Source organism: Lampris incognitus, chromosome 11 (assembly GCF_029633865.1).
Source record: "Lampris incognitus isolate fLamInc1 chromosome 11, fLamInc1.hap2, whole genome shotgun sequence".
NCBI classification, from domain to species: Eukaryota; Metazoa; Chordata; class Actinopteri; order Lampriformes; family Lampridae; genus Lampris; species Lampris incognitus.
In genome coordinates this window covers 55,917,783-55,931,389 of record NC_079221.1, presented here as the reverse complement: position 1 = coordinate 55,931,389, position 13,607 = coordinate 55,917,783, and the positions used below count along the sequence as shown (strand labels likewise).

At 47.9% G+C, this 13,607-nt stretch overlaps 1 protein-coding gene across 3 annotated transcripts; it reads right to left on the bottom strand.

Annotated features, from left to right (window-relative positions):
• Positions 1-2,597: 2,597 nt before the first annotated feature.
• On the bottom strand, positions 2,598-13,130 carry rgcc (regulator of cell cycle). 3 transcript variants are annotated; one of them, XR_008810992.1, is made up of 6 exons: positions 12,981-13,130; positions 12,684-12,860; positions 8,714-8,821; positions 8,319-8,381; positions 3,527-5,427; positions 2,598-3,395 (listed from the first exon to the last, which is right to left on the bottom strand). XR_008810992.1 is itself a non-coding variant. In XM_056289241.1 (5 exons), exons 1-5 carry the CDS (start codon positions 13,012-13,014, stop codon positions 5,420-5,422), a joined length of 390 nt encoding a protein of 129 aa, XP_056145216.1. In that variant the 5' UTR covers positions 13,015-13,130; the 3' UTR covers positions 2,600-5,419. The 3 variants fall into 3 exon arrangements, 1 of the variants encoding a protein (XP_056145216.1); XR_008810991.1 differs by having other exon boundaries at positions 2,600-3,784; positions 3,817-5,427; XM_056289241.1 differs by having other exon boundaries at positions 2,600-5,427.
• Positions 13,131-13,607: the final 477 nt, after the last annotated feature.

Here is a 13,607-nt window from a genome sequence, read left to right as displayed (position 1 = left end):
AGTATTAGATTATGTAAATTCATTACCGGAAGCAGATTGGTTTTCTGAAATGGTTTAATTACATTGACAACCAGGAGGAGAGTCTCTCAAGGGGCTTTCAGGTTTTCGCAACAACAGCAGTTCAAACATCTTGGCTAACTTTACATTAACCGTCCGATAAAAAATACAAAAAAAATAAATAAAAATCATAAAACGGGATTTCCATTGGACCTGATCTTTGCGTAACATTGGTCCGAGTAAAACTGTTTTATGACACCGGGATCCCTGGTTTGTCTGCGCCTGCTGCGGTTCCCTCGTGGAGCCGGTATGGAAGTGTGTCTGCTCAGGGTGAGCGACCTTTGACCTATGTGATCAGCTGTCCAGGAGGCATCTTCTTTACCAGAGGACAGCTCAGATCACACCTGCCACGGGACGGGACGGGGACGGGGACGGGGACGGGGACGGGGACAGGGGGGGGGGCGCACCCTTCTTTTTCCTTCCACCTCTGAAAATAGACCCTGTCGCTATACACGTTACATAACCTGCTTTGTTGAGAGGTTGATTAATGAGCACCAGAGCTCATCTACGGGCAATGTTTATTTTAGTGTGTATGTGCGTGTATTTGGACTGTTGTGTGAGTGAGTGAATACACTTCTGTGGCATGAGCCAATGTCAGACCGATTACTGCAACATGACATACAGTCGGCCTCCGTGAGTCATTCCTGTCTATGGAATGTGTCATCCATTGTCATTCCTCAGCTCCTACCTACTGCTGAAGGTTAGTGAAGAATGACAAAGCCATCTGACTCGTGCAGAGAGAACCAGAACAGAATGAACATCTGACTCGCGCAGAGAGAACTAGAACAGAAGGAACATCTGACTCGTGCAGAGAGATCTAGAACAGAATGAACATCTGACTCGCGCAGAGAGAACTAGAACAGAATGAACGTCTGACTCGTGCAGAGAGTTCTAGAACAGAATGAACATCTGACTCGCGCAGAGAGAACTAGAACAGAATGAACGTCTGACTCGTGCAGAGAGATCTAGAACAGAATGAACACCTGACTCGTGCAGAGAGATCTAGAACAGAATGAACGTCTGACTCGTGCAGAGAGAGCTAGAACAGAATGAAAATCTGACTCGTGCAGAGTGAACTAGAACAGAATGAATATCTGACTCGTGTAGAGAGATCTAGAACAGAATGAACATCTGAATCGTGCAGAGAGAACTAGAACAGAATGAACATCTGACTCGTGCAGATAGATCTAGAACAGAATGAATATCTGACTCGTTCAGAGGGAACTAGAACAGAATGAACATCTGACTCGTGCAGAGAGAGCTAGAACAGAATGAATATCTGAATCTTTCAGAGGGAACTAGAACAGAATGAACATCTGACTCATGCAGGGGGAACTAGAACAGAATGAACATCTGACTCGCGCAGAGGGGACTAGAACAGAATGAACATCTGACTCGCGCAGAGAGATCTAGAACAGAATGAACATCTGACTCGCGCAGAGAGAACTAGAACAGAATGAACGTCTGACTCGTGCAGAGAGATCTAAAACAGAATGAACACCTGACTCGTGCAGAGAGATCTAGGACAGAATGAATATCTGACTCGTGCAGAGAGATCTAGAACAGAATGAAAATCTGACTCGTGCAGAGTGAACTAGAACAGAATGAACATCTGACTCGTGCAGAGAGATCTAGAACAGAATGAACATCTGACTCGTGCAGAGAGAACTAGAACAGAATGAACATCTGACTCGTGCAGATAGATCTAGAACAGAATGAATATCTGACTCGTTCAGAGGGAACTAGAACAGAATGAACATCTGACTCGTGCAGAGAGAGCTAGAACAGAATGAATATCTGATTCTTTCAGAGGGAACTAGAACAGAATGAACATCTGACTCATGCAGAGGGAACTAGAACAGAATGAACATCTGACTCCTTCAGAGGGAACTAGAACAGAATGAACATCTGACTCGTGCATAGAGATCTAGAACAGAATGAACATCTGACTCGTTCAGAGGGAACTAGAACAGAATGAACATCTGACTCGTGCAGAGAGATCTAGAACAGAATGAATATCTGACTCGTTCAGAGGGAACTAGAACAGAATGAACATCTGACTCGTGCAGAGAGATCTAGAACAGAATGAACATCTGACTCGTGCAGAGAGAACTAGAACAGAAAGAACGCTTGGAACTAGAAAGCATCACAGCGTTTATTATGGCTTCCTGTCTGGCTGTCCTGAAACCAAGATGGCAAAGAACCTGTGTTGCACTGAGTGCTGGAGATGAGCAGGTCGCACGCACACGCACACACACACACACACACACACACACACACACAGAGTGATGCACAGTGTGAGATGTGGCTGAAGTGCTGAACTGGCGTAGAGCCAGCTGTCACTCAGGGTGTCTGATTGAAAATGTTTTTTTCAGCTCTGAACCCGCAACGTCAATCAATACTCATTTGTTAGCCTGGACTTTTGTTGTGTTGTGCTGAATTGTATTGTGTTGCATTGACTCTGCTCTGTTTTACAGCGCGTGCTGTGAGATGGAAATCAACTCCAATACAATGATGATTATAGTAGAATACTGCACTTGGCCAGCTTCTATTGTTGGGATATGCTGTACTGTAATTATACAGTGTACATACCTTTTATTTATTAGTTATTTATTTTTATTGATTTGTTTATTTTTTATGAAATATTATTTACTTATAATTTATACAGCATACATACAGCACATATAGACAGATTGCCGTGTAGAACTCATAAACTGCTGCAGAATATCAAAAGGGAAGCTGAAGTGTACATCATGTACACAGACCAGTGTTGAAATACTGAGACAGCCCCAAATCCACGCTGCGGTCAGAAGCAAAGACGAGACGCTTGATAAACACGGATCTTTCAGACTTTGCTCTGGTCTCCGACAGACATTAGCTGCATTAAAGTACATATGCACTGCTTGCCAGTTTTTCAGGAGTGGACGAGGGATTTCCGTCCACATTTGTTAGAAGCACGAAACGATCTCATCTCCAGGCACTGAGTTGGTCCAATGCAAAGTTGACCAAAGAAGTTCTTTTAATACTACGGCACATAGGATTTGAAACACTTACTATTTACACAAGATACAAAAATATATTTAACAAAAAAAGTATTACAGACAAATTTACAATAACCAGCTCTATAAAATTACAAATATACCTCTGTTATAAAAAGATATTCTCAAAAACTCTTCCAGCTCACGATTTGGATGCGGAGCTCGGCCCAACTCTCTGATTCTAACAGCAGAGCTCCACCTAACGTGGTTATCCCTGACACTTCCGGTTCAACACCTCATGTCATCCCTAACACTTCCTGATCAACACCTCATGTATCCCTGACACTTCCTGTTCAACACCTCATGTATCCCTGACACTTCCTGTTCAACACGTCATGTCATCCCTGACACTTCCTGTTCAACACGTCACGTCATCCCTAACACTTCCTATTCAACACGTCACGTCATCCCTGACACTTCCTGATCAACACCTCATGTATCCCTAACACTTCCTGTTCAACACCTCATGTATCCCTGACACTTCCTGTTCAACACCTCATGTATCCCTGACACTTCCTGTTCAACACCTCATGTATCCCTGACACTTCCTATTCAACACGTCACGTCATCCCTGACACTTCCTGATCAACACCTCATGTATCCCTAACACTTCCTGTTCAACACCTCATGTATCCCTGACACTTCCGGTTCAAAACCTCATGTCATCCCTAACACTTCCTGTTCAACACCTCATGTATCCCTGACACTTCCTGTTCAACACGTCACCTCATCCCTAACACTTCCTGTTCAACACGTCACGTCATCCCTAACACTTCCTGTTCAACACGTCATGTATCCCTGACACTTCCTGTTCAGCACGTCACGTCATCCCTGACACTTCCTGTTCAACACGTCACGTCATCCCTGACACTTCCTGTTCAACACGTCATGTATCCCTAACACTTCCTGTTCAACACGTCATGTATCCCTGACGCTTCCTGTTCAACACGTCACGTCATCCCTAACACTTCCTGTTCAGCACGTCACGTCATCCCTGACACTTCCTGTTCAACACGTCACGTCATCCCTGACGCTTCCTGTTCAGCACGTCTGATGCCTTCCCTACTGGAGTACCAGTCAGTGTGTTTACTGTTCTACAGTTATTCCTATGTTATCATTTGTTGGTGTGGGCTCCATCATTCCCACCAAGTATACAAATGGAGCTGCACAGGAAGTGTGTCGAGTCCGGAGGAGGAGCAGCAGCAGAAGAAGAAGAAGCATATCTCAAATGCAGAATAGAAAAACAACGTTTGCTATGGATTGATATGTCGCCTGAAATTTCCATGTCGGATGACACTTGTCTTCACTGCTCTTTCTCCAAAATATACAGATTGTCACCACCAGATGATATTGCCGATGTTATAGCAGGATGTACAACTGTCGGAAATGGTGACCTGAATGTGAACACTTTCCTAGCACTCAGGATCGTGTCTGTTTCACATGCAACTCAGGGGTTTGTGGCACGAGAATGGACTACTGAAGAAATGAAGGATAACCACTTTAGTCTCCAGAGCATCTGTTAATGTGTCGCTTTCCTGGGATCCATGTCCTCGTGATGTCATCTGAGTCAAGCCATCAAGATTTCATTTTCTGTCTTTTTGCAGCCAGTATGGCCTGGTGATTCGGTGACTTGGTAGTTTGGTGGTCTGGTGACTTGGTAGTTTGGTGGCGTGGTGACTTGGTAGCCTGGTGGTCTGGTGGTCTGGTGACTTGGTAGTTTGGTAGCCTGGTGGTCTGGTGACTTGGTAGTTTGGTGGCGTGGTGACTGGTGACTTGGTAGTTTGGTAGCCTGGTGGTCTGGTGACTTGGTAGTTTGGTAGCCTGGTGGTTTGGTGACTTGGGTGGCCCGGTGGTTTGGTGACTTTGTGGTTTGGTGGCCCAGTGGCTTGGTGGTTTGGTGATTCAGTGACTTGGTAGCCCAGTGATTCAGTGGCCCTGTGATTCAGTGACTTGATGGCCCAGTGACTCAGTGGCCCGGTAGCTTGATGGCCCTGTGACTCAGTGGCCCGGTAGCTTGGTGGCCCTGTGATTCAGTGGCCCTGTGATTCAGTGACTTGGTGGCCCAGTGATTCAGTGGCCCGGTGAATTGGTGGTTCGGTGGTTTGGTGGCCTGGTTGCCACTGCTGACAGCAACCAGTTGAAGCTGTTTTGATTTGATTCGTCACCTGCCAGTCACTCTGTACCCAACTGGGTGGTGTGTGTGTGTGTGTGGGTGGGGGTGGGGGCTGGTTGGGGGTGGTTAGGCTGCTCCCTTGGTGTCCCCATATTCTCTTCCTCCCTCATGGCTTCACTCCAAGATGAATCTGCATCTTCATGTCTCCATGTTACATGCCTGGGGATGGACAGACAGACAGACAGACAGACAGACAGACAGACAGACAGACAGACAGACAGACAGACAGACAGACAGACAGACAGACAGACAGACAGACAGACAGACAGACAGACAGACAGACAGACAGGCGTCTGGTTAGGGCAGGACTGTGGTGGTCAGCTCTATTCTTGGCGAGGCCAGTGTTTGGTTTTACAGGTCGGTCATCATAAACGCCAGCAGCTCCAATAAACACTCCATTCCACCAGCCAGGGCTGGCTGATTGAATGTCTTTAATGAGACAGAGCGTCTCCACTGTGAGTGAAAGACATTTTAACGTCCAAAACACAACACCAGGAAGGACACTGGGAAAACAAACTCCCACTCCTGACATCGGCTGTTGGAGTTCCGCTCCAGGTTTTACATGCACACACATTCCATGTGCTCTGATGCAAGTTCCAACACACAAGACGAGTAGTAAAGATGTCTGGTGCAGACACTCAACCACACCACTATATCATCCCTGTTTTCCTGAGGTTTCTACACCACACACACCAGGAGCTGACTGAAGCAAGACCGGCTTCAACTACAGCATGAAATCTAACACTTAAGTTAGCTTGTTGCACAAAGCTATCTAATTCTGGACTATTCTTAATAGCACTGCTTCGCTATATATTCTGGGTAGATGAAGGCTAGTTTCAAATTAAAAACCTGGTTGATGAAGCAACCCTTCAACCCACTCCATCCACCCCAGCAGAAAACAACGTGGGACTTCTTTAAGACGCCAACAGTCAAAAGGACATTTTGAGAACAGAGACATTTTTCAGAAATGTCTCTAAAACGTCTCTTGAAATTCTTTTCCTTCTCAGCGCATGCTCCATAATGTTGGAAGCAAACCACAACATATGTGCAAGGTGGCTAACTTTTTAGACTCAAAATTGGTCAGTCTTCATTTCTGTGCAACTGTCTAACTCACATTAGACCAGTTTATGAGCAGAACTATGACTGGTCTAACTCTGCAGACTAGTCTAACTCTGCAGACTGGTCTCACTCTGCAGACTAGTCTAACTCTGCAGACTGGTCTGACTCTGGAGACTGGTCTGACTCTGCAGACTGGTCTCACTCTGCAGACTGGTCTCACTCTGCAGACTGGTCCGACTCTGTCTAACTCTGGAGACTGGTCTCACTCTGCAGACTGGTCTAACTCTGGAGACTGGTCTCACTCTGCAGACTGGTCTAACTCTGCAGACTGGTCTATCGCTGCAGACTGGTCCAACTCTGCAGACTAGTCTAACTCTTGCAGACTGGTCTAACTCTGCACACTGGTCTACCTCTTGCAGACTGGTCTAACTCTGCAGACTGGTCTAATGCTGCAGACTGGTCTACCGCTGCAGACTGCTCTAACTCTTGTAGACTGGTCTAACTCTGCAGACTGGTCTCACTCTGCAGACTGGTCCGACTCTGTCTAACTCTGGAGACTGGTCTCACTCTGCAGACTGGTCTAACTCTGGAGACTGGTCTCACTCTGCAGACTGGTCTAACGCTGCAGACTGGTCTAACTCTGCAGACTGGTCTACCGCTAGAGACTGGTCCAACTCTGCAGACTAGTCTAACTCTTGCAGACTGGTCTAACTCTGCACACTGGTCTACCTCTTGCAGACTGGTCTAACTCTGCAGACTGGTCTAATGCTGCAGACTGGTCTACCGCTGCAGACTGCTCTAACTCTTGTAGACTGGTCTAACTCTGCAGACTGGTCCGACTCTGTCTAACTCCGGAGACTGGTCTCACTCTGCAGACTGGTCTAACTCTGGAGACTGGTCTCACTCTGCAGACTGGTCTAACTCTGCAGACTGGTCCGACTCTGTCTAACTCTGGAGACTGGTCTCACTCTGCAGACTGGTCTAACTCTGGAGACTGGTCTCACTCTGCAGACTGGTCTAACGCTGCAGACTGGTCTAACTCTGCAGACTGGTCCAACTCTGCAGACTAGTCTAACTCTTGCAGACTGGTCTAACTCTGCACACTGGTCTACCTCTTGCAGACTGGTCTAACTCTGCAGACTGGTCTAATGCTGCAGACTGGTCTACCGCTGCAGACTGGTCTAACTCTGCAGACTAGTCTAACTCTTGCAGACTGGTCTAACTCTGCACACTGGTCTACCTCTTGCAGACTGGTCTAACTCTGCAGACTAGTCTAACTCTTGCAGACTGGTCTAACTCTGCACACTTGGTCTACCTCTTGCAGACTGGTCTAACTCTGGAGACTGGTCTGACACTGTCTAACTCTGCAGACTGGTCTAACTCTGCAGACTGGTGTGAGTCTTGCATACTGGTCTAAATCTGCAGACTGGTTTAACTCTTGCAGACTGGTCTAACTCTGCAGACTGGTCTAACTCTGCAGACTGGTGTGAGTCTTGCATACTGGTCTAAATCTGCAGACTGGTCTAACTCTTGCAGAGTGGTCTAACTCTGCAGACTGGTCTAACTCTGCAGACTGGTCTGAGTCTTGCATACCGGTCTAAATCTGCAGACTGGTCTAACTCTTGCAGACTGATCTAACTCTGCAGGCTGGTCTAACATTCATTTGCGCAACCAGCTACAGATCCTTTAGGTCAGATTCACTGCTAGACGCACGTCACCAAAAGTGTCTGTCCATGTCTGCATGTAGATTTGTGCATGTATCTAGAGGAGTGGATGAGCTGTCTTTCTCTTCAGTGAAACCTCCGCTGGACCTCCTGCTGATCCCTGAGGAGGTCCCGTCTCAGCTCCTCCTCATCGTGTGTGACTCCCGCGTGGCCCTATGAGCCGCGGTCAACATGACCGATGCGAGGAACCAGTACTCCTGTTGTTCCTGAGGAGCAGACAGACTGGATTATCCTGCGTGATGACAGCTAATCTGCATTAACACTCACTCGCTAACGTCTTGTCAAGGTCGGCGATGAAGTCCTCCAGGTCTTTGGTGTCTCCAAGTTTGGCTGTAGATGCACAGAAGAACAGAAAGAGTTTCAGATGTCTGCTGACCAACGATCAATTCTACCAAATGAACACAAACCTCAAGTCAAGTCAGTTTTATTTGTACAGCCCAATATCACAAAATACACATTTGCCTCAGATGATGTGTGTTATAAGACAACAAATATGTTTATTTTCACCGCGGTTGTGTTTGTCTACATTTAAAATCTAAGGTTTTTTTCACTACTTCTGGTTTGTTCCTTGTACAACATCCCATAATAACCACGTCACCATGGCCGAGCTCTGCAAACAAGAATATGTGTGTGTGTGTGTGTGTGTGTGTGTGTGTCCTCACCTTTGGGTGACATGAGAGGGGGGGAGGTGGTGGTGGGAGAGAGCACGGTGGGGGAGTTCAGTCTCTCATCACTGAAACTAAAACTGTTTCTGTTGAGTGAGTCTGCACCTGAGACAGAGAGACAGGCGAAGAGAGACAGAGAGACAGGTTGAGAGAGACAGAGAGACAGGCGAAGAGAGACAGAGAGACAGGCGAAGAGAGACAGAGAGACAGGTTGAGAGAGACAGAGAGAAAGATTCAATGTAAACTCCAACATGTTGATACATTGTGTGACCAGATTGAAATGCAGCATGTTGATACATTGTGTGACCAGACTGAAATGCAGCATGTTGATACATTGTGTGACCAGACTGAAATGCAGCATGTTGATACATTGTGTGACCAGACTGAAATGCAACATGTTGATACATTGTGTGACCAGACTGAAATGCAACATGTTGATACATTGTGTGACCAGACTGAAATGCAGCATGTTGATACATTGTGTGACCAGTCTGAAATGCAGCATGTTGATACATTGTGTGACCAGACTGAAATGCAGCATGTTGATACATTGTGTGACCAGACTGAAATGCAGCATGTTGATACATTGTGTGACCAGATTGAAATGCAGCATGTTGATACATTGTGTGACCAAACTGAAATGCAGCATGTTGATACATTGTGTGACCAGACTAAGATGCAGCATGTTGATACATTGTGTGACCAGACTAAGATGCAACATGTTGATACATTGTGTGACCAGACTAAAATACAACATGTTGATACATTGTGTGACCAGACTGAAATGCAGCATGTTGATACATTGTGTGACCAGACTGAAATGCAGCATGTTGATACATTGTGTGACCAGACTGAAATGCAGCATGTTGATACATTGTGTGACCAGACTAAGATGCAGCATGTTGATACATTGTGTGACCAGACTAAGATGCAACATGTTGATACATTGTGTGATCAGACTGAAATGCAGCATAGATGCAGCAAGATGTGTCAGGTGGTGTCACAGCCTGAGAGACAAGCAGCACAACACCTGACACCAGTAGTATCCTCACAACCCGTGCTCCACCTCTGATCTACTTCTTCCTTTATTGTTATTGTTGTTTTATTGTTTCTCTGTTGGTCGGTGTGGTGTTGTGTTAATGTTCATTATTACTGTAGTTGTGTACTGTCCACACTGCACCTTGATGCTTTGGCAGCATTGTTTTAAAACTTTCATGCCAATAAAGCCCTTTGAACTGAATTGAATTGAGACAGACAGACAGACGGAGAGGGAGAGAGACAGAGAGAGAGACAGAGAGAGAGAGAGAGACAGACAGAGAGAGAGACAGAGAGAGAGACAGACAGAACGAGAGACAGAGAGAGAGAGACAGAGAGAGAGACAGACGGAGAGACAGAGAGAGAGACAGAGACAGACAGAGAGAGAGAGAACGAGACAGAGACAGACAGACAGACGGAGAGAACGAGACAGAGAGACAGAGAGAGAGACAGAGAGAGAGACAGACAGAGAGAGATACAGACAGAACGAGAGACAGAGAGAGAGAGACAGAGAGAGAGACAGACGGAGAGACAGACAGAGAGAGACAGACGGAGAGAACGAGACAGAGAGACAGAGAGAGAGACAGAGAGAGAGACAGACAGAGAGAGAGACAGAGAGAGAGAGACAGAGAACGAGAGAGAGACAGACAGACAGAGAGAGAGACAGACGGAGAGACAGAGAGAGAGACAGACAGACAGAGAGACAGACAGACGGAGAGACAGAAAGAGAGACAGACAGACAGAGAGAGAGACAGAGAGAGAGTCAGAGAGTTAGAGAGAGAGAACGAGACAGAGAGAGAGACAGAGAGAGACAGAGAGACAGAGACAGAGACAGAGAGAGAGGGAGAGAGACAGAGAGAGAGACAGACGGAGAGACAGAGACAGACGGAGAGAGAGTGAGAGAGAGACAGACAGAGAGGGACAGAGAGAGACAGAGAGAACGAGACAGAGACAAAGTGAGAGAGAGACAGAGAGAGAGACAGAGAGAGAGACAGGGACATTTCATCTTTCAGTGTGTAAACTATTTAACTTTTGCATGACAACAGCAGGAACACATGTGGAGCTGCTGCATATGTGTGTCAGTGGAGCAGCTTCGATGCATTCTCCCCTAATGACAGCCTTCCTCTATCACACACACAGACACACACACACACACACACAGACACACACACACAGGCGGTTTGTGAATGTTGAAGCCATAATTAAGGTTGTGTCCATCTTGCGTGACACTATGCTGCTCGTCTCTGCTCCTCCATCGCCTGACACACACACACTCCTCTGGACGTCTGTGGACGTCTGTGGACGTGTGTGGACGTAACGCCAGCCTGGCTCCAGGTCAGGAGGTGGTGCAGCCAGCCCGCATGACGGGACTCGGTCATCTGTCCACCTCCTGGTGGGCCTCCTCCGTCCATCGCCAGCACGCGGCTGCCCGTGTCTGTCCTCTGTCTACCGGCCGACGTCCCCCCTGTGTTCAGCAGGGTGTCGTCCCGCTCCTTCGCCCAGCGAAGTAACACACGGCGGCGCATGTGGAGGAGCTCGGGACGGTGCTGCGGCTCGACACACCACCACCACAACCACCGCCTCCCTGCTGCCAGACGCCGCCCGACCCACACCTCCCACACCGCCCGTCTGCCACGGCACGCGCTGGGGTGAGTCCTGGCGAGCTGCTGTGCGGCCGCTGGCTGGACCGCTTCTTCCAGCGGCGTTAGCATTTAGCAGGCTAGCAACACTACAGCTACGCTCCTCATCATACATGAGCTGGTGCTGGGTGGAGCAAATAACCGTCTTCAGTGTTATCTGTGTGTGTGTGTGTGTGTGTGTGTGTGTGTGTGTGTGTGTGTGTGTGTGTGTGTGTGTGCACATGATAAGGTGTATGGGCGGTTCAGCTGGAAGCAGCAGAAAAACATGCAGCATCAACGCAACACAGCATGACGCTGCAGAGCGGCGGGCTGCAGGCTGCAGGCAGGACACTGTCCAGGCAGGACACAGACGGACGGACACTGTCCAGGCAGGACACTGTCCGTCCGTCTGCAGCCTGCAGCCAGGACACTGACGGACGGACAGTGGCGAGGACAACAATACATCAACAAATAAAATACAATGACGATGACAATAAATCAACGAGTCTCTTCAAACTCTTGTGTATATACTCAGCGTTGTTGGCAGGTATTTGTCATTCTGTCTTTCTACCTGTCTGTCTGTCTGTCTGTCTGTCTGTCTGTCTGTCTGTCTGTCTGTCTCAGTTAGAGAATACATGTCTGTTCATCTGTCTGTCCGTCTGTCTGTCTCAGAGAATATGTCTGTCCATCTGTCTCGCTGTCTGTCACCTATAACATGTATTCTCTAATACATTAGAACAGACTGACAGATGACAGACAGATGACAGACTGACTGACGGACAGAAAGACAGATGGACAAACAGGCAGACAGATGAGAGACAGACAGACAGATGCACAAACACAGTCAGATGAGAGATGGACAGACAGATAGACAGACAGACGGACAGATGACACAGACAGACAGATGAGAGAGACAGCCATACAGACAGACAGACAGACAGATGAGAGAGACAGACAGACAGACAGACAGATGAGAGAGACAGACAGATGAGAGAGACAGACAGACAGACAGACAGACAGACAGATGAGACAGACACACAGACAGACTGTCTGACAGAGACAGATGAGAGAGACAGACAGACAGACAGATGAGACAGACAGACAGACAGACAGATGAGAGAGACAGACAGACAGACAGATGAGACAGACAGACAGATGACACAGACAGACAGATGAGACAGACAGACAGACAGACAGACAGACAGACAGACAGACAGACAGATGAGAGAGACAGGCAGACAGACAGATGAGACAGACAGATGAGAGAGACAGACAGACAGACGGACAGACGGACAGACAGACGGTGTTCTTACTCTCTGAGTCACTGAAGCCGCTATCACTGACGCTCGTGCTGCTGCGTCTCTTCGCGGTCTTCAGGTGTTCGTCGTACCGGAAGTGACGTTTTTCCACCGGGGAGGTGAAGTCCTCCATCACCGCGTCAAACTCGCACAGCACCTCCGTCAGCGCCTCCTCCTCCTCCGGCAGCCTCGCTGTTCAGCCACAACACAGTTTGACACATGATGGACTGAGTGACTTCCGGCAGGATGAAGGTCTAGACCCTCCGTCAGGATCACTGCCATTTAAACGGGAGGATAGAAACAAAGACTTACGTTTGCCCTGAGAGTTCATCTTGGGAGATTTCATGATTTCTCTGGTGACGTGATCTGGTTGGAGATCCAGTAAAAATCCGACCAGCTGGGAGCTCTGTGTTACACTCTGGGACTGCTTTCTACGCGCCGCAGGTTTGAACTGAACCTCCTCTGAAGACCAGACCGGCTTTTAATGTACGGAGCACGGGGGGCGGGGAGAGAGAGAGCGCAAGCGAGAGAGAGAGAGAGAGAGAGAGAGAGAGAGAGAGAGAGAGAGAGAGAGAGAGAGAGAGAGAGAGAGAGAGAGAGAGAGTCTGTCTGTCTGTTACTACCAGGTGAAGTGCGCCCCCTACCGCCACAAAGTAGACCTCGGCGCTTTTACACAAGTTGTGGGCAGAGGTAATTGACTTGTTTCTCAGCTGGGTCCTCCGTGGTGGTTTTGTTTCTCAGCTGGGTCCTCCGTGGTGGTGGTTGACCCACTGATGCCGATTCAATGCAAAGACAACAGAATGACACCAGGAGCAGTGTCCCTGCCCTGTAAGCTCAGTTGCATCCTGCTACAGCTAGCACGGTGGACTTGCTGCCCGTCTGAATATACATGTGTAGAGGCAGCGAGGGGGACGTTTGCGCAGCAGCGGATACTACCAC